General features: G+C 39.5%; 1 protein-coding gene across 1 annotated transcript in view; it reads left to right on the forward strand.

The window, feature by feature from the left end:
- LOC129245593 (nose resistant to fluoxetine protein 6-like) overlaps positions 1-19,981 on the forward strand; it is a 65,169-nt gene extending 45,188 nt beyond the window's left edge. Inside the window, exons 3-8 of the mRNA XM_054883859.1 lie at positions 4,489-4,952; positions 10,451-11,351; positions 11,417-11,536; positions 18,615-18,860; positions 18,955-19,498; positions 19,615-19,981. Coding sequence (XP_054739834.1) covers positions 4,550-4,952; positions 10,451-11,351; positions 11,417-11,536; positions 18,615-18,860; positions 18,955-19,498; positions 19,615-19,746 — 2,346 coding nt within the window. The 5' untranslated portion in view covers positions 4,489-4,549 and the 3' untranslated portion in view covers positions 19,747-19,981. The remainder of the gene's footprint in view (positions 1-4,488; positions 4,953-10,450; positions 11,352-11,416; positions 11,537-18,614; positions 18,861-18,954; positions 19,499-19,614) is intronic.
- Positions 19,982-22,299: the final 2,318 nt, after the last annotated feature.

Genomic DNA, 22,299 nt, shown 5'->3' on the forward strand with positions numbered 1-22,299 from the left:
GATTAATACAATATTTTGAGTTTGGTATACCCAAGGTTTTATATTAAATTCGCATTTCCTTGCTATGGAGCATCAAAATGATAGAGAAGTTATTTCTATAGCCGTACTTCCTCGGTAGAGAACGGCACATCTTCGATAATCTTCCTTTTAAACAGCATGAAACTCTATGCAACATCAAGTCCTACATCAAAAATCCGTAGAACCTTTTATGGATCTCCATATGTATGTATGTTGTTGTTGTTGTTGTTGCAGTGGTTGAATATTTCTTAATTAGTGGCCAGCACCGTTTTACTATAACTGTCCTCGTGTAATGATGTTTTTTGTTCTAAGTCAGATTCATTTAGTGAGGTCCAAGTATAGCAGCAAATTCTTTATCTCGATGTCTGAGATCTCATTAATTTGCTGCAAGAAAGGCTTACCGTTGGAGCGGAGTCGTGCCCTAGTTAGCTCTGGACATTCACATAAGCAGTGGAGAAGTCTATCCTTCGCCCCTTCCGCTTGACAGCTTCTGCAGATGGGATTGAAGGGTAGGTTGAGTCTAGCTGCATGATCCCATACTTTCCAATGGCCTGTAAGGGTTGCAGTGATGTGTGAAATGTTTGGCCGAGAACAACCTAACAGGTGATTCGTCGTTTGGATTTTGTACGACGGCCATGTGTTTTTTGTTGTAATACATGTAGTTAATTCCTTCCATCTTCTTTCGGCTAAAGCATGATAGTGTGAAGCAGTGAATGCTTTTAATGTATTGAGTGGGGTGGAGACTGCAACCGCCTCTGCTATGTCTAGTGTCGAACCTTTTCTTGCTAGCTCATTCGCTATTTCAGTACCCCGTATGTTCTTGTGATCGGGAACCCATATCATAGTAATTTCAAGCCGATGACTAAGTAATTCTAGTTCCTCTCTACACTTTAAGATAAGCTTGGATGAAATGGAGTTGGAGTCTAAGATCTTGATAGCTGCTTGACTGTCTGAAAAGATAGCTACCTTGCCACCAACTTCCTTGTAGAGTTTTAGTGATTTGCATGCTTCTCTCATCGCCAACGGTTCTGCCTGGAACACGCTGGCATGCCAGGAAGTCTAATTGACTGAGATAGGTTGAGTAGCTCCGAATGGAAGCCAGCTCCCACACCACAGTTCATCGTAGAACCGTCAGTGTATATTTCAATGTCATATCTTCCGATCACCTTCCCTTTGTTCCATTCGGCTCTCGGTGGAAAACGTACCATAAAGGCTTTCTTGAAATTAAGGTCGGGGACTGTGTAGTCTGATCTGTTTATGTATGTGGCAGCGTGTTTTTTTATGGCGTGGCAAAAAGCATTGAAAACCGAAAAGTGTGAGATTTGTATTTCCACTCACCCTCTAAAAGCCCACCCCAGCTCTGTTTTCCTCCCGCGGGACGACCGTTAGGTAATACTTCACGAAAGGGGCAGCGGCCTATTGCCTTTACGTGAGAGTCTGCGCTTTGTTCAGCGCGACGCAGTTTGGTAATTACTACATATTCTTGCCATATTACTGACATCGGACCAATGTTCTCCTGAGTCAAGCTTGATATCTACTAGGTTACTAACCATTATTGGCTTCCTAACCCTATCAGTCAAATCATCTCTTTCCCACTCAAAACGAGGGCAGACAAAGAAAACTTGCTCTGCATCTTCAACCAGACTGTCACAAAAGTGCAGTACGGGTCGTCTTCATGCTTAAATCTATGCAGATAAGCTTTAAAGCATCCATACCCATTAAGTATGATACTTGGGTCAGGTAGAAATCTGTCTGCCGATGCTTCCCATTTATACATTTGGTGATATTCGGAATCAATCGATACGTCTGTCGTCCGTTCATGGAGTTCCTCCATTCCTCCTGCCACGTCAGCCATGCTGGATCCGCTCGATATTTTTTTATTTCCGCGAATTCGAGTGCAATCAGTTTAACCGGTAGCATACCCGCGAGGACTAATACAGCATCCTCCGATACTGTGCGGAATGCGCTGTACACCCTGAGGGCAAATAACCGGTATCCCAATTTAATGCCTGTCATGTATGAGCTGCAGTTTGTTACTTCGACCCAGGCTGGTACCGCATATAGCTAGATAGACGGTACCACACTGCTAAGCAGCTTCCTAGAAGCCTGCATTGATCCTTTTGTATTCATCATAATACATGTCAATGCAGTTACTGCCTTCGCTGCTTTACCGCTGGCGTATGTTAGGTGGTGCTTAAAGCTCAACCTGTGGTCAATCATTACTCCAAGATATTTGATGCACAGCTTAGACTCGAGTACGTGATCACCTACTCTGAGGTTTGCTGTCTGAACTATTTTCCTGCTACTGATAAGAACTGCTTCTATTTTATGGTTTGCAAGGCTTCAACCAATATTGCGCAGCCAATCTTTTATGATTTCGAGCACTTGGTTGAAGATCGCTTCAGCCTGGTTAAGGAATTTAGCAAGGACCACGATCGATGTGGCAGTCTGTAGTTTCACCTGTGCATCAGAAGTGTGCTTGCATGTCAAACATTAAAGGTCAGTTCACATTTAAAGTTAAGTCTAAATGCTTTGTGGATAAACCAGCTTCGATTGAAGCAGTGGAAGGTAACATTACTAGAATTATTCACGAGATGCCGACCGAAATTCTCCGGCGAGTCATTCAAAATTGGTGATTACGGATGGCCGAATTACGGCGCAGTTGCGGCCAACATTTTGAACATCTTTAAAAAATAAATGTCATGAATGGTTCTACACAAAAATAATAAAGATCGCCCAATCAATTTAATTTTCGTTGTTTTATTTCAATTTATAATCCGATACCTCTAAATTGATCACCATTTAGAGTAGGAAATAAAACATTTGATATGGAGTAGGAAATTTCCAATGTATATATATACTACTGTGTCCAAAAAATAAGGTGACATTGTATTTATTTTGAAAATTCTTTATTTATTCTTCCAAATCAATTTCATCCCCTTCAAAGTAATCCCCTCCCGACACAATGCACTTATGCCAACGTTTTTTCCAATTTTCGAAACACTGGTTGTAGTCACTTTCCGGGATGGCCTTCAGTTCCGTCTTCGTTGCGGCTTGAATCTCCTCTATCGTGTCAAAACGGTGTCCCCGGAGCGGTCTTTTGAGCCTGCTGAACAGCCAGAAGTCGCACGGTGCCAGATCAGGTGAATACGGTGGTTGCGGAACGATATGGGTTGAGTTTTTGATGAAATGATCACGAATTACGAGTCCAAAAAATTCAATGTTTTCGGTACCAGTCGAGATTTGACGCGCTTGAGGCCCAAAACATCCTTCAAAATGGTATTGACTGAGCCTTTCGATATGCCAACATCATCAGCAAGGTCTCTAATCGTTAATCGACGGTTTTTCAACACCAAATCTTTGATTTGTTGGACGTGAGCTTCGTCAGTTTAGGTTGACGCTCTTCGTCTTCTACACGTTCACGACCGGCTTGGAACTCACTATACCACTTGTAAACATTTTTTTTAGACATAGCCTCATCACCAAAGGCTTTCTGCACCATCCTCAACGTATCCGAAAATTGATTCCGCAAACAAAATTTAATGCAAATTCTTTGCTCAACAAATTTCGACATTGCAAAAAACGAGAAACTCACTTTTAGCAGCTCACAAAACGACGCGTATCTCAAACAGTAAATGAATATTTCACATGAAATTTGACATAGATGTCACTCACAGTACTACCAACCTAAAAAAAAAAAGAATTCTCCTAATCCTTCAAAGCGCGCAGTTTAAAATCAAATGTCACCTTATTTTTTGGACACAGTAGTAAGTGGCAAGTTTTGTTAGGAAAGAGGCGCCCGTGTTGCATATTATTTTTTATTTCTTTATTTATTTATTTATTTTTGCAGCGAACGTTGCTCTTGGCACGTTCTCGCTCCATTCTCTTAAGCTATTCTAACTACAACAATTGTGCCATTTATGAAAATTGCTGAAAGAGACCAAAAAAAAAAACAAACAATTGCCTAACAATAGGGACAAACAAGCCCCCCAGATGATTAGTTGATGATGTGTCATGTGATAGCTTTTTTCATGAAAAATATGTTTATATGTATGTATGTAAGTATGCTCGTGTACCTATGCCTTCAATACTCTACAAAACACAAGTAACTACCCAAATATGTCTGTTTGTATGTATGTAGAGTTTCTATTACATTTTTGTGACTGTGCCATATATCACCCATTTTTGGCTGTCATGTGGAAGAGCTCGTGTCGTAAAGAATACCCTCAATGGCGCTTAGCATAAGCGATTTGTAGCATGACTTTGGCTTTTTGTTTTGTAAATTTATGTCAGTGCAGCATTTTACAATAAAAGGCAATGAGATGCGCGCGAAAGAACATTTCTAATTTGTATTTACTCCCGGATGCGTACCGCGCACTGTAAGTTTAAGTAAATACTACTTATAAATATCAATTTCACATTTTACTTTAATAATTTCGACATTGATTTTTCTATTGGTTATGTTTGCAGGCAGCAGAAAATAGTGCGCTCTGGCGTCATTTGGAATACACCGACATCTCCGTTCAGCAGAATGTACAAAAAGTGGTTAATTTGGTCCTGTTTCATCTGCTTGCGGTTCATGGTTGATGCTCAGCACAATAGCTCGCGTTACTATGTAAATCACAACAGTTCGAGCGATTCATCAGCGCATCCCTACAACAACTTGAACTCAAGCGACCACACATATCGAGATGCTATAGAAATCTCTCGATCGTTGAACTCCAGCCGTTATGCTTACGATGATGAGTATGAGGACGATTTGGATTTTGTGATAAGCGATAAGGACTTTGGGGTGTATGAGTACTTGAGACATACCTCAATCATTTTTGGCTTGACCAGTGTGGCGAATGACAGCAATGTGAATTTGGCGTGCCATCGACAAATGAGACAAATTCAACATGGAATTCTGCGGAAGGAGCCCTGGGCGATGAAAGGTGAGTTGCGAATTATTGAATGGTGCATAAACAAAATTATTTACTTAAAAAAGTTAGACTACACAAGTTTAAGAGAAATTAAACAGGGCCGATTAATGAGCTATACATTGAGGTAGGCACGAGAAGGAAGCTTAGACGCTGCAGCTTCATCGACCGGCCTGCGCCATAAATGTCGATTATTTATTTATTTCAAATTTGTCTATAAATTTATAAGTCGAGTTGCGGTTCTTATAGACTAGTCACAAGTAAGAGATTGGAGCTTACACTCATTGCTTTGCTTTTGGCCGAGCTTTTAGAAAAAATTGATTTCATTTGGTTGTTAAAACGCGTTCCTCGTAGTTTTTTTTTGACTGGATCAAACTGAAAAAAAAAATCGGAAAGAGCCAGATCAGGGGAATTTGATGGCTGTTAGTGGTATTCGTTTCTTTCTTGTTCATAAATTCACGTTTTTTTTTCGGGATAACGCCCGTGAAGAGGAAACTCTTATGAGTACAGCTATACCGGCATAGCAGTGTGCTCGACTTGTAGCCTCACAGCTACTAGTACCTACTAAACACCTCTCCACTATCTACCACTCTCCCCGCGAAACTGTCCAAAAAGGAATTACCTCACAGGGCTGGTTAGCTCATAGGCTGCTTGTTATTTCGTCTACGAACCTCCGCGCGTCTTAGATCAATGTGGATATATTTTGCATGCACGCAGATTCGCTTCGAGTTATCACCCGATTTTAACATAAAATCTATAATATTCTCTCCGTTTAATATGCTTCAAGTTTCGGGAGCATAGCGTGGATATTGGAACAAGACGTGCTCAGCGTCTTCTTCCCTATCCGTGCAGATTGGGCAGTTTGGGGAGCTGCCATGGCCGAATCTATGGAGGTATTTTCGAAATACTCTGTGCCCTGAAAGGAATCGGGATAGGTGGAAGTTTGTTTCCCCATGGTGACTTTCTAACCACGTCGTAAGAATGGGTACTAGCCCATACGTCCATCTACTTTTCGGTGATCTGTTCCACCGGTCTTGCCAGTGGGCGATCGAACGACGCCTTTCTTCTTCTGCAATAGTTTTACGACTTGCTATAATGAAGGAAGCATCGACCCAAATGGTACGGAGGCCGCATAAAGTTCGCAAAGCGCTTAGCTGATAGACGGCTATAAGTTTTTTTGTGTAGCTATTTAAGTTCAGTTCATCAGCACAGATCGGTGCGGCATATAAAAGAACCGAGCTGACTTGCCTGCTTGCTGTGGCTAGGTCCGCCGTTGTTTGGCATTATTCGCGAGATACAGGACTGCACAATCGATGCCTTCTTCACAGCATATTCCAGGTGTGTTTTGAAGTTTAAACGACTGTCAATCATAACTCTTACTCCAGAACTGATCCTTGAGGAAACTCTGCTGTCACGAGCGCCTTTGTCGCTTCTAAACCGCAGTTTACGGTCCGTGAAATAGCTCTCAGTTATTCTGATAATATAACTAGGCGACCCTATTTTTGCGAGGGTTTCCAGTATACGTTGCCAGCTAGCTGTGTTAAAAGCGTTTCTAACGTCCAGAGTTACAACAGCGCAATAATCTTTTTTTCCGTCGCGCTATCTCTTGCCTTCAATGGTATGTGGATAGAATACCTTTATCTTTAGCGAAAGATGACAATCTGTCGCAAATAATACTCTCGATACTTTGTCCCATTGTGTCTAGTAGACATATTGGTCGGTAAGATTCGGGCTCGCCAGACTTTTTGTTGCCCTTGGGTAAAAGCACAAGTGTTTGCTTTTCCACCTCTTCGGGAAAAAGCCTTCGTTAAGACAGGTTGCGAATACTGCTAGAAATATGTGTGGGCATTGGGAAATCGCTAATTTCAGGGCTCTATTTAGTATACGATCTGGACCTGTAGCTTTCTAAGTCTTTATTTTATTACACGCCGCTTGGAGTTCTTGTTCGGTGACTCGAGGAATGTCATCTGCTTCGTGTTGCGTGCAAGATGGCAAAATGTTTTCAGATCTTTGAGCAACCTTACTGGGCAAGTAGTTCGGGGTGTGTGTACGCTTTTCGCTTGGAGTAATACGACCCGGTACGCGGTGCCCCAGGGATTGATATCAACTTACTCACAAAGCTTCTTGAAACTTACATAAATTCACGTATAATGATGGCACCGTGGTGCAAAATCGGTTTTGTTGGTAGTTGAAGCTGTGATGAAGGAACGATGGGAGCCAAAAGTAGTATTTTCCCCTCCACTGTAACAGCCCCACCCGTGGCAAGGCTGGTTGTTGGTATTACAGACTACTATTTTTAGATAGCACACATAAGTTAAGCGGGAAACATGAGACAAGAGATATATAAGACTTGATGAAGTTCAACGTAGAAAATTAATAGTTCACAAAGAGAACCAAAATGAAATGTTGTCATCACAATAGGTCTCTCTTTGGAGCCCTTTGTTAGGTTCACGAATGATAGATTACAAGGGTTGCCCATTCTAAGCCAAATTGTGAGAGCAATTTCGGCTGCCACGCCATCGGAAATTCGGCAGCAGAACGCTGCTCACTCATTTCACACATATTCACATACTCCTCGGATCAGTCACTGTTCAGACGGCAACGAAATGAAATGAGGCATCGTTATATTGTTTTTTTTTTTATGCCACCAATAAAATCTCAGTTTCTTCGTAAACAAACTGTCGTCAAACCCCCCATGACGTAAGCAAATCAACTGATCCTAATGTTTGTCACACCTTCTGAGTTATTTTCACCCAGGGATATAATCGCTCGGTGCTCACAGAGCCGAAAGTTTTCCCCAGTTCTATCACCACACCTCGACCTTTGGTGAATACTCATTGCTACAACTCTTTTCCTATATCTAACATCTATAGCTAGCCTCATCTCTACGCTGAGAAAACACTATGGATGTGATCCCCGCTCATTCCATAACTATGGATACGGTATACAAGTTTTAATATTAATATAATGTGACAAGTAGAAAAAGATATCGTTTCAATAGGTAACGGATTAGCTAGAACTATCAATTATTGGCATGGCATTAAAGCGTTTTCTAAGAAATTGATGAAGAGAATTCCGAACTTGGTGACCATAGGACCAGTAGTCCAATGACACTTTAAAATTTCCAATTTTATTGATTACACAGCCCAACAAACTTAAATTTTTCGATTGAAATATAAAAGCACAAATATACGAAGTCCGGCACTCGAAGTGTAACCAATTAAAAAGGCCATAAATTTAGTTTGAAAATTACTTTTATTCAATTCAAAGTAAAAAATGTGTGAAAATAATACAAAATTAAGAATAAATTTACTTTTGCTCGATATGACCACTTTTGCCTTGTCTATAATCTTGAGACGGTCCAGAAACGAATCGTAAGCTGCCCGAATGTGACTGGTGAATCTTTTAGCTCGGACCTGGCTCTCCAAAATGGCCCAAAGAGAATAATCCATCGGACTCGCGTTTGGGGAATTTGAAAGCCATTATGTGGACAATGGGAAATTCGGAACGTTGTTTTTTAGCTATTCTTGGTTCACTCGAGCTTTGTGAATCTGTGCCGAGTCCTGTTGAAACGTCCATGGTCTGCTACCGAAATGTTTGTCTGCTCACGGCTTCAAAGCAACCTCCAGAATACTTTTCCGATAATATTTCGTATTTACCTTGACAACAGGCTCGATGAAAACGATTGGAAAGCGCCCATCTGCGGTTACAGCGGCCCAAACCATTACTTGTGGCGGGTGCTACCTCCTGGTGGCCAATCGATGACTCAAATTCTCGTACGAACGGTCGGTCAAATAAACCTTATCGTTTTAGGAGTTTACGAATTGCTCAATTTGAAAAATTTTCTCGACAGAAAACACAATGCTCGGAAAATGGAAAGTGACCGCTTTCGGCCAAGCGCAGCAACTCCTTCGCTCTCTCAAGTCTGACTTGTTGCTGCTTTGGTGTACGAAAATGCGCCTTTTGGATCTTGTAAGGCTTGACTTTGAGATCATTTTTCAGTAGCGGTGGATGCTACGGTCAGATATTTTCAGTTCTTTCTTCATTTGATTGGCACTTCGTCGGGGATTTCGCTCATGTCGCTTCTTCACTTTTTGAACCATTTCACGTGAATTTGCAGTCTTCTGATGACCACCTCCATGACGTTTCGCGATGCTATCGGTATCATTGTAAGAAGTAATAGGTCGATAAAACAAAAAACTTTATTTACTTTAAGGTGCTCGAGCTCACGAACAATCGCTGGTTGTGATTTTCGAGCCAAATATAAATCAAGCAGACTATTACGTTTGGATTCTATTACTGATTTTCTTTTTTCGCGTTTACTCTCGGCAAAATGCTTCCGTGCGCTTGTAAACAATACTCTGGACTGTCATACCCGTGCATCAGGTGCACGAGCGGTCTGAAGTTGGTTACACCTCGAGTGCCGGACCCTGTATTCCTGAAAGTAGAAGAAGTAGTAAGTAGACCACTATTATAGAACCACTTTTTAATTTCTTTACAGTGGGTCAAAGCTTCCAAATTTTGATGATAAAAGTCTTTACACTCCCTGGCTTGTGATAGAAATATTACGAATATTATTTTTGTGCGATATATCAAACTCGTGGCTTTACTTTTGATATGTAAATTTTATCTCTTTTTTAAGAAAAAACCAGAATGTTCACGAAATATTTGTCAAAAGAAAACGGAGTCGTGCTAGACTATAACTTTGCTATACAAAAGTGGTCTACTCGAGATCCACTTTCAGGATTACATGGTCACTTCCCTGTTCCAAAAATAATGGAGTATAGTTAGTTTTTGCTTTGCAATTTTTTTTTTATTTTTTTATTATTATTATTATACTCTTTTTTTATTTTATTTTTTTTTATAAAGGGTTTTCCAATAACAGATGTTATTTCTATTTGATTATTAACGATTTTTTATGGCGGGAATTGGATGGTATTGATCTGGACAACGTTTATCTTCAACAAGACGGCGCTACGTGCCACACAAGCAACGAAACCATTGATCTTTTACGGGAAAAGTTTCCGGACCGTGTTTTCTCGAAGAAGAGGTGATCACAATTGGCCACCGAGATCTTGTGATTTAACACCTTGTGACTTTTTTCTTTGGAGCCACGTGAAAGAGCAGGTCTACGCCAACAGCCCAGGGTAGTTTAAGACCTCAAAGATGGAATTCTTGAGGCTATCGAGGACATAGGGCAGCCACCTTGCAATTCGGTTATCGAAAATTTCATGAAAAGGATATTGTCCTGTAAGCGAGGTCGGGATGGTCCTTTGCCTGATGTTGTTTTCCACTATTAACGGCATACCTTCCTCTTTATAATGAAATAAACATCCGATCATTTATATTAAAAAATATAATTTTTCTTTGAATATCAAAGTAACACCTCTCATTGGATAACCCTTTATTTTTTTATCACTGGTGTTATTTTTTTTTTGTCTTTAGTTTTTTAATAATGTTTGCAACATGAAAATTATTTTCTATAACTTTCGCCATTTCTGTATACATTTCAGTCCTGGACGCTTCCGCCACCAAACCATCAGGTTTCGTCTTTGGCCAGAATTTTTGGTTGGGCAGCCGCGAAGCTTGCGGTACTGTCAAAAGTCCAGTCGCCATCACACTCTCGAAGAACTATCAACGCATCATGCACTTTGCCCTCATCACCGAACGGGCACCATTCGATGTGGACTATCGCGTAGTCTATTTGCGTCATCACTCACCTTGGCAGGTGGAGATCAAAATGATGTCAGAGGAAATCATACACGTTGGACTTTGCCTGCCCACCACCTGCACAACGCATGAAATCGAAGAAATGTCGAGAGCATATTTGGAACGTAGCTTATTTGTGGAGAATGACATTTACGATATACGACCGCAAGTGGTTTACGTGAAAGATTTGAAATTGAATGCTAGTTTCTTCGAGAAGCGCACATTCAAGATGATGTCTGTGTTTCTAGCATTCACGAGCCTAATGCTTTTGGTCGCAGCTTTCTTGCGCGTGAAACCGTTGATGGATACTAAGCAGGAAAACAGTTTGATGGTGGCCAAGACAAACGCGAATGTTATTTCGCAAGAGCTGCTAGCCACTAATGCCAATAATGATGCTGCCCAAACTGCGGATGTTTCTGCGCCTGGCTACAGTTCACTGCCCGACTTGCGTGGTTTTGTTAAATGCTTTGACTTGGTGGAAAATTATGATAAAATGTTTACGTTGAAAGAATGTACGACGCGTGAAATTCCAGTCATAAATGGTTTGCGTTCGGTGTGTGCGATGTGGATTGTGCTCTTCCATGTGACGTGGTACATGTACTTTACGGTGAACAATAAGGCCTTCCTGATTTCCTACGCCGAGCGAGTTTTCTTTCAATATGTCAGCTCGGCGCCGCTCTTGGTGGATGTCTTCTTCACTATAAGGTAAGGGAAATTGTTTGTTTGAATTGTTTGCTTGAATAATCTTTACGAAAAATGTCTTATTTTAGTGGTTTCCTGCAAACCTATAACTTCATGCGAAATACCAAGCAGATGGAAATGATACGCACGAATAGCCTGATGCAGAATGTCAAACAATTCTTCAAATTGCTGTTCCATCGCTATCTCAGGTAAATAAATGAAAATGTTTTGAAATGATTTTTATTACTGAAGGTGATCAGCTACATACCTTCCAAAAGAATTCTCTATAAAAATATATGCTTCTTAAAACTTAGAAGCCCTTACCATTTGGCTGAAAGAATTGATATCTGAAATCAAACATTCTTGAGAAAACCGTGAAAGAGAACTGAATATTTCATTTCTCAAATGTGCTAGTCGCCAACAATTTGGGACAGTTTATGCTCAAAGGCAAAACAAAGTGATTTAAATATATTAATAATGGGTGTAATAGTACAGGGCAGATAAGCTTGACAGACCTATTTGATCGTTTCTATTACGGTCACGGTAAAATCCTGGTTGGCATTTTGGAACTTCCAGGACTGGTGGACTATGCACTACCGCTTACACTTGCCATTCACAACGTTCACGACCCTTTTAGCCTCAAGGGAAGAGTGAGAACGGGACGATGTAAAACAGAACAAGTCCTTCGTGTACGAGGTGTGTTCAAAAAGTATCGCGAATTTTGAGTTTTCGCAGGCTACGTATATTCGAATTTCGAATTTTTTGGGGCGATATGTTAGTACTCATGTCTCTCACTCATGCCGACGAGTTCGGCCATTTTTCAGTTAATTGTTGACAGCTGCTTTGCTTGCACGTGTTTCGGTTCGTCTTCGATTTTTACCTATTCAAAAAGATGGATCAAAGAACCTGTATCAAATTTTGTGTGAAAAACGAAATTAAGTGCGCGGATGCATTCCGAATGTTGACTATGTCATACGGAGAAGCTACTTTGGACCAAAGCAACGTTTATCGGTGGTACAAAATGTTCTCAGAAGGCCGAGAAGATGTGAACGACGAAAAGCGTGCCGGACGCCCGAGCACTTCAACAACAGACGAAAAAATTTATGAAGTGAAGAAAATGGTTTTGGCCAATGGTCGAATCACCGTTAGAGAAGTTGCTGAGGACCTAGACCTAGACCTAGACCTAGACATACCGATTGGCTCGTGCCATTCGATTTTTTTCAATGATTTGGGCATGAGACGGGCCAATAACTACACACTAATGATGCCACAGCCACAGTATTCCCCAGATCTGGCCCCTGTGACTTTTTCTTGTTCCCGAAAACGAAGAGGCCCATGAAAGGACGCCGCTACGCTACGATTGATGAGATAAACACGGCATCGAAGGAGGAGCTGAACAAGATAAAAAAAATGATTTTTGAAGTGCTTCGAAGATTGGAAAAAACGTTGGCACAAGTGCATAATATCTCATGGGGATTACTTTGAAGGGACAAAATAGATATTAATGAATAAATAAATAATTTTTGAAAAAACACAAAATTCGCGATACTTTTTGAACATACCTCGTATGGCTCAAAGCCCGAGGACAGAGTAGACGGAGGTATATATTTCAAACATCTGGAAATCTCCTTCAGTTTTCGGCTCCCCGACCACTGCAGTGTCTTTCCGGCTGAACTGATGGCAATAATGAAAGCTGCGACACTGGTACATTGTGAATGAAAGATAGCATAAGGAAACTGCATGCAGAATCGCCCGACAATTGTGGCCGACTCTCAATTCTAAACGCACAGAATCTCTGCTAAGGCTAGATACGCACAGTCTGGTCTCAGTTATAACGGGGCACTCACTGGCCAATACGACCCAGAGGGTGGGTATGCAAATATATGACTTCTACAGAAGCTGTCTAGATGAGGAAGAGGAAGAGACGCACCTTCTGTGCGATTATTCTGCTCTATCCCGACGTAGCTTTACTATTGTAGGTAGCCAATGTTTTAATGAATTGGAAACTCTCAGTTCTGCATAAATCAGGGATATTCTAACGTTTTTGAAAAGCTCTCACTGGTTTTAAGAGAGATAAAAACAAGCTCCCCACGCGGCATCACAATGGGCTATTAAGCTGAGTGCGTCCCACACGACAACCGCTTCAACCTAAAACCTAACCTTCTACAAAGTCAAACTTACTACAGTTAAACCTCCTTTGGGTGTACAGTCAGCGGCAGTCAACTAAATTCAATTGGCTTTGGCTTTCCATCTTTTTTAACAATTTAACAATGCAGTAAAGTCATCGCTTCAAGTTTGAAACTGTGTTCAATTCGTTTCGCTTGGGAAAATTTCGTTAGGTTCTTCGGTAATTCTCTTAGTGTTAGTACTATTATCGCACATGAAAAGGGTGTGCACCTCAGACAGTGTACTCTGCCCAGCTTGTGAAGAGGAGGATGAGACGGCGGACCACTTCCTGTGCATCTGTCCCGCCTTCACTCGAATCAGGTTTGACGTCTTTGGCACTGATTTGTTATGAAGCGACCACCTTGGCTCCTTGGCACCACAAGATCTACTCAGATTTCTTCGGAGTTCGGGTAGATTTTAAGAAAATTAAAAGGGGAATCCAAGTGAAGTACAATGGACTTAATTAATGTTTGAGTGCTGCACTGGCTAGTTGTCCCAAAAAAAAAAAAACAAAGAGCCCACAGCCATTAGAGAAAAAAAATCAGAAAAAATCTGAGAGGTATTTTTCACAAGTCACAAAAAAAACTCCTTCCAAAAATTTTTAACAAAAATATTAAATTTTCTTCCATACGAATTTCTTTAAAAGGTATTTTTGCAGGTTAAAAAAAATGCATAAATGTATTAATCTTAACTTTAGATTTAGATTTAGATTTATTGGAGGTTTTGCACTTCGATCCATTGTCTTTGAGTAGAGGGCACACTCATCCGAGCACTCATCCAGACCCAGTTCCCTTATTAAGCTTAAGATAGAGCTGGGTTGGACTCAGAATGTGTGTATTTCTTCTGCCAGCAAATGACCAAGAAGTCTCAACCTTCTTCGCGCTAGAGAAGGTGCATTGGAATTTTTTGGGATTGATTGAAGAAAAGACAAGAATCAGTGGACCATATTCCGATCATGAGCAGATGATTGCGCAGTCCTGTAATGACCTGTGAGAATGCCTGTGAGCATTCATAGTTCATTCTTGTGAAGAGTTATGAGTTTTTAAACCTCTTTTGATTGTACTCCCTAGTAAATACTTCGCCCGGCGTACCCCCTACTTTGATGGTGTGTTATCCCATAGCAAGAAGGGACTCGGGTCTTATTGGTACCGAGGCCTCTCTCGCCAAAGCATCCCCTAGTAAGGACTTAATCTCACAGTATGACAAAGTCTTGAGTGACGCCTGAGAGTCGCTCAGAATGACAATTTGCTCATTCCGGAAGTTCCAGTCTAAGTTAATCTGGACAAAAACAGATGGCAAACACCTCCGTTGGAACTTTTAATAAATAACTTAAGAATAAATATTAACTTTAGAATAAATATTAAAATAATACATTTTTTTTATATTAATTTTTTCAGTTTACTTATTTTTACATTCGAGTTCACAAATAAGCCAATTTTCAGAAAAATTCAAAATCCTTTCCAAAATACTTGGATCACTTGACATGGAATCGCTGTAAAAAAATGCACTCGGTAGTTCACCATTGTTTGCAGGAACACCCAGCCTTTAGAAACAAATTCTTGATACCCAAGATAGTTGGATGTAAGCTACCGATAGGTTTTATATGATTGAAGTCTAAATAATACAATCTTTTATTCTGATAGAAGTGAAAAAATAAGTATAATATGGCCGTGCCGCAAGAAGAGAATGTCAAACTAGTCAGCTTTGGTAAGCAAAAGTGAAGACTTAGTTTAGGTTAATAATAAAAAAGATAAAAAACCATCATTACTTGCAAACGACGGGCGTCTCTTAAAGAAATGACGGAATATTTGCGCATCCATTTGATATGGGTGCCAGGGCATAGTGACTTACCAGGGAATTGTAAGCCAGACAAATTAGCGAGAGAGAGCACACCCACTCGCCTCCCTCTGGGTATGGTGATTGTGGATAAGCCCCTCTCAACCTGCGTAGTGCAAGTAGTATTATCACTTCAGCCAACATGGGTTGATGAAAAAGAATTTGGCTAAAATGGGACGCTAGGCGCTACTTAACCGGTCAAGAAGAAACGCCTCTATGTTAGTTGCTTTGATCACAGATCACTGTTTCCTAGGTCGACAAGCTCAAATATTGAGGTACGACTATTATAGAAGCTGCAGGAATGAGGAGGATAAAGAGTGTGTCAGACAACTTCTCTGTTTCTGTCCCGCGTGGCGTCCCATTATGTTTAGCTACTTTGGTTCAGCGTTCTTAAGGGGGTCTTCTGGTCTCGAGGCCCTGAAATGAAGGGTTTTTTTGGGGATTGATTGTGACAAATCCTGTGAATATTTAAAAAAATTTTTTTTTTTTATTTTAAAGGTACATGTCTTGGCTTTTAAAAAATGGTTTTGACTTTGAAAAAAATTAACACCCGCGACCTTGAAATGGCGCTGAAGACGTCCACCTCCAAACGAAACAGGTCTCCATTTTGGTCACGGTTTTTCCACCTGGGTAATCAGAAAGCAAAAATTAGATATGCGTTGTCTTCAGAGTTGCCCTGGTTAAGTTTTCCCGTGACAGATTTTTTTTTTTAAATTTTTTTCAAAAGTTATGCAACAATTTGCAAAAAAAATTTTTTTTTGCTCATTTTTTGAACTTTAAAAGGTTATAAAAATGGAATGAAAAAAAATTTCAAAAATCGTACACGGGGAAACTTAGCGGTAAGTTTTCCGAACCTTTTAAGACCAAAACCATTGAAATCGGAGTATAACTACTATGAAAAGTGTGACCAAAATGCTTAAAAAACACCATTTTCGGGGAAACGCGTTTAAAGATAAAGTTTATGATAAAACGGCCGGAGGAGGGTACACTTCGGTGCCCAGAAAAATGTGAAAAAATACGATTTTCAAAAAATCCTTTCTGTGGCGTATTCTCGCATACACATACAACAAAATTATGCAAAAAAAAGAATCGATTTTTTTTTCGCTGGAGACCAGAAGACCCCCTTAAATGATACTCAATGGGTTGGGAATTCAAATAAAATGGTTTAACGAGAAATGGCAGATGAACAGCTACTGTGGTATCACAGTGGATCGGCAACGGTCTAAATGAGTTGATTTAGAGACCACCTGCCTTAGATAAAAAAAATAGGTTAACAAAAATTTACAATTAGGTCAATTCAGCAGCTGATTCTGTCCAATTCCCTGAGAGCAGATTAGCGGTGCAAGATTTTCACAACCGCGGCTTGAAGTGGATTTCTAATGCGCTATCGCAGAATCGCTTAGCGAATCGCATAGAGCACAAGGCTTATATGCGTGAATCTAGGACTCCACATCTGTCAGTTTTCGCGTATTCAAATCCCATGGTGAACAGATTTTTACAGGTGTGGCCAATATCAGGTGGTTAACCGGCTCTCTACGAATTTGACACACTCAGCTGATAGGCTGACGTAGCAGGGGAAGTGTTTACAAAACAAAACAAAAACTGAGATTGTGTTGGTGGTATACGAAATAAATCAACGAAGTCTTCGCTCATTTTGCTTCGTTGCCGTTTGAAGAATGACTGATTGGACGAGTGTGTAAATACGTGCGAAATGAGCGGGTAGAATTTGGCTGCCGAATACCGCGTGACGTGACAGCCGAAGTTGCTGGCACGATTTTGTTTTTCACCATAGCTAATGGGGAAGCTGGGTAAATCTATAATTCCTGTTCAAATTCAATTTCAGAGCGGCCTTCTGATAGAAAATGCTTTAAGGGTGTAAAGCTCGAAAATTTAGGGTATTTTCAAGAATTTTTTTACAGTAAAAAAAATGAAAAACGATATATAAATTTTTTAGGCTTTTTATTTCACTTCTTTTACATACAAAAACGAAATCTTTTTTTAATTTTATAAATTAAAAAATTACGTTGAAGTTGACCCTCTCGAAAAATTGGTCATGGACGGTGTTGTCCATTTGGCTCTTTTATTTATCTGAAACACAAACACCAAAAAAGTTATTAATTAGTATGACTGTAGCTATTTCCCGCCATTGAAAAAAAAAGAAAAATGAATAAAATGGCGCGGTTTTGAATTTGATACTCTAAAAATCGGGATTTTTTTTCAGTTTTTTAATCAAAAAAATACGAAATCATTGAAATAATAATATGGTTCTAGTACGGGCGATAGCCATTGATGTTATGAATAACATATTAAAATTTCAGACGATTCGGTTGAATAGTTTTTTTTTCAACACCAGGCCGAAAAAAGTCGTTTCGAGATAAATGAGTTTAAAGTTTGAGGTACAGGAGCGCGCGAACCGCTCTCTACTTAGTTAACAGGCTGAGGAAGCTATAATATTGGGAATATCTGCATGAACTTTCGAAATATGGAAAAAACAAAAAATCGATTTTTTTTTAATTTCTACACCGAGCACTTTTTGACGGTGAATAAAAAAAGCTATTGATATTTTTACTATCCATTTTTTTATCATTTATTTATTTATATATTAAGAGCACACAAAATGAATTAAAAAAAAATGTTAATGGAATTATGCGTCCTTGAAGTGGAAGGGGAAAACAAAGGGCAGTGTCCTCGTCGTTACGATTTCTACCTTTGTGGTTATTTGAAAAAAAAAAAGATGACAAATTCTTAATTAATATGAATGTCATTATCGCATGACGCAGAAAAAAAGAGAAAAAACATTTTTTTTTATAAAATGGCGGCTACTCAAAAATTGAGGTCGATTTTACCCTAATTTTTAAGCTTTCTCAAATTGTTTACACATATTAAAAATTTTGAAATTTCCAATTTTTCGTGCGTCATGCGATAGAGATATATTTAAAGAATATTCATGATAAGCTTCAAGCAAATCGGTTGATTAGAACTTGAGATATCGTGCCGACCGTATCGAAAGAAGTAGTTTCGAGAAAATCACGTTTGAAGTTCGCCGTCCGCTCAAGCCAGTCTAGCTGTCGCGTCACTAAAATAAGTGTAACTTCGAAAATAATTCGAATTTTGAAAAATCCTTTTAGGGAGATATTTTTGAATACTTAAACTATCGAATTTTGAAAAAAAAATTCTTTAGATAAAAAAAATTAATTGTTCTAAAATACTATTTTATTTGTTATTCTCTAAATGCATGCATAGCTTTTTTTCATAGAAAATAATTGAAATTTCACCACTTTCCAGGCTAGGCCCTCTGTACTTGGTCATAATGGGCACAGTGGACTTATTCTATGCCTATATAGCCGACGTGTCTGTCTATCACATCAGCGAACGCTTCGACGAGAAGTGCACACAATATTGGTGGCGTAATTTGCTCTTCATACAGAATCTGTTTAGTCACAACGACATGTGCCTCAACTGGACTTGGTCGCTGGCGTGCGAAATGCAATATTTTGTTTTGGCCACAATACTACTCTTCACCTACGCCAAGTAAGTTATGCGAAATACATAAATTTTTTTTATTATATATTAGTTTTTTTTTATCAGCATTTCAAAGCATCTAATTCCATTCCGCATTTTCCAGAAATCCACGTTTGGTTAAAGGTTTTACGTCTGCTATTTTTGTTGGCACAATTTTCTGGAGTTATTCAATCGGCTTGGGTGCGAAATTTCAGTTGTCCTTTGACTCTGCTTTTGCCACGGGCACTGAGGTCTACATTAGTCCCTTCGTGCGCATTTTACCTTACGTACAGGGTGCTGCAACGGCGTGGTATCTGCTGGAACGACAGTCACCAATCGAAATGAGTGAGATGAAGGAAAAGTGTATTTGGAATTTGGCCATTTTGGTGTTCTTCTCCTGCATTTATTCAACCATCAAACGGGATATGTCAGTGCTGTCGGCGATTTCGCTCTTCATCATCGGACGCCTACTCTTCTCGCTGAGCGTTTGCTGGATGATTGTGGGTAGCGCGACCGGGCATGGGGTTTGGTGGTCGCGCATTTTAGAGGCGAAGGTGTTTCAGCACATCAATCGGGTGTCGTATGCCATATATTTGCTGAATCCATTTGTGATAGCATTCTTCTTTAGCTTGACGAATGCGAGCACGCATGCCGATCCGTTGATGTTGGTGAGTGAAGGAGCTAAAAAAAACTTAGAATGCATTTATTGTAGGAGTAATAAAATTGCTTGGATTATTTTTATTATAATTCTTTTTTTTTTTTTTTGTTTCTTTTTTTCTTGCAGTGCGTGCTCACATCGGGTTTTGTGGTGATTATATATCTGGCCTCTGTCGTTTTCTCGCTGGCCTTCGAAATGCCCTACTGTAATTGGTCCAGTTTGATGATTAAGCGGGGCAGTAAGAAGAAACGCCTATAAATATGCAACTAGTTGTAGGAAGATTTAAGTTTTAACTGTGAATGTGTAAATATTGTGGCTATTTGTTGGAAGGTGCTTTTTGACGCTTCGAAATCTTAGCGTTTACTTGATTAGCGTAAACGCTTTGCTTTTCTGTTTTGCCGTTAGTGCCTTAACTTTTTTTTATTACTTTTGTATTGAATTGATTGTGATCGTAATCCATCCAGTTTGGTAGCTATGTAAGTTTAATATTAGAGTTATACTACTGTGTCCAAAAAATAAGGTGACATTTGATTTTAAACTGCGCGCTTTGAAGGATTAGGAGAATTCTTTTTTTTTTTAGGTTGGTAGTACTGTGAGTGACATCTATGTCAAATTTCATGTGAAATATTCATTTACTGTTTGAGATACGCGTCGTTTTGTGAGCTGCTAAAAGTGAGTTTCTCGTTTTTTGCAATGTCGAAATTTGTTGAGCAAAGAATTTGCATTAAATTTTGTTTGCGGAATCAATTTTCGGATACGTTGAGGATGGTGCAGAAAGCCTTTGGTGATGAGGCTATGTCTAAAAAAAATGTTTACAAGTGGTATAGTGAGTTCCAAGCCGGTCGTGAACGTGTGGAAGACGAAGAGCGTCCTGGGCGACCATCAACCTCAACTGACGAAGCTCACGTCCAACAAATCAAAGATTTGGTGTTGAAAAACCGTCGATTAACGATTAGAGACCTTGCTGATGATGTTGGCATATCGAAAGGCTCAGTCAATACCATTTTGAAGGATGTTTTGGGCCTCAAGCGCGTCAAATCTCGACTGGTACCGAAAACATTGAATTTTTTGGACTCGTAATTCGTGATCATTTCATCAAAAACTCAACCCATATCGTTCCGCAACCACCGTATTCACCTGATCTGGCACCGTGCGACTTCTGGCTGTTCAGCAGGCTCAAAAGACCGCTCCGGGGACACCGTTTTGACACGATAGAGGAGATTCAAGCCGCAACGAAGACGGAACTGAAGGCCATCCCGGAAAGTGACTACAACCAGTGTTTCGAAAATTGGAAAAAACGTTGGCATACGTGCATTGTGTCGGGAGGGGATTACTTTGAAGGGGATGAAATTGATTTGGAAGAATAAATAAAGAATTTTCAAAATAAATACAATGTCACCTTATTTTTTGGACACAGTAGTAAGTTTAATCTACATGGAATAGCATTAAAATTGCTCACAGCTTGGTGAAGTCAAATATGTATGTATGTATATGTTTTTAATATATTTCTTTTAAGTAAAAAATGGTACTTGTAAAAAAGATGTATACTTTTTTCTTTGCCCATTTCGTTTGTATTTTGCCTATAAAAATATACTTAGCCCAGGACTTATGAAGGAGATTTGTGGGATCAAAGAATCTATTATAAATAATATAAAATATATATAAACATATAAATATTGCGAAATGGTGATGTAAATATACTTATGTGACAAATATAAATTTAGGCATAAATTTAAAAATATAAAAAAAAATTGTTTACTCCTTGCATTTTGTATACCATCGGCATACCCTTCAATATCATCATCATCATTGTTGGCTGGACAACGCTGTTAGGGTCTTCGCCTGTTGTAGCATATATCTCCAATTGTCTCGGTTTCGTACCTGTGTCCTCCATGTCATGAAATCCCAATAAGCCTCCGCCTTCTTCTACACCGTCTAACCATCTAATCAATCTGTTGATCATGATTATGGTTATCACAGATAGGTGCGCACATCATTTTTCGAGTTCATGATTGTAGGGTTTCCGCCACTCGCCTTTATCGCACATCGCGCCAAAACTTTTTCGCAGAACTCTCCTCTCGAAAATCAGCGGTTTCTGTTTATCTGCATCTCTGAGTGTCCACGGTTCACAAGATGGAAATTATAATTGAGCCAAGAAAGATAGAAAGTAGATTGCGCCCATCAGAAAGAGCGTGACGTCACGTTTTTCCGAGTTGTGCAGTATTGCCAACCATTTGCTCTTCGCAATAAGTTTAGCGCTTTTTTATACAGAAAATGCGAAAATTTTGAAGTTTCGTGTTTGTTTTTTTTTTTTTTTTAATTTAAAGCTACCGAAACTTTAAGTTAAAAAAACTGTATTATTATACAAAAGAAGGTTAAAAAAGGCCACTCTGAGAAGATTTCAGTGCTAATGAAAATTAGTTGGTTCTTATAAAATTTTAATTTTAATGAATTTAATTTTTTGCGGATTAAAACCATAGATGTGTATGTAATCGTTTCTTCCGACCATCAATACTAAGAGGTTTATGCAGTCCTTCACTCGCTTACATACAAAGATTATCCCACTTTCAACCGCAGGTTGCCCATCTGCAGCTACATTTTTTTTAAGAAAGAGTTAATGGGCATAACTGTCACTAACAATTCTCTTAATGTGCAGTTACTTTTATATTAAAACCAAAATTACCAATTGACGGTTAGGTTAGGTTGAAGCAGTTGTCCTGTGTGCTTTTCAAAAATTTGTCTGCCTAGAATAGCAAGACTCCATCTGAATAGCGCAGAACAATGTCACAGAAGGTACAAGATTGTCTCTTT

This window comes from Anastrepha obliqua, chromosome 4, assembly GCF_027943255.1.
Source record: "Anastrepha obliqua isolate idAnaObli1 chromosome 4, idAnaObli1_1.0, whole genome shotgun sequence".
Lineage (NCBI taxonomy): Eukaryota > Metazoa > Arthropoda > Insecta > Diptera > Tephritidae > Anastrepha > Anastrepha obliqua.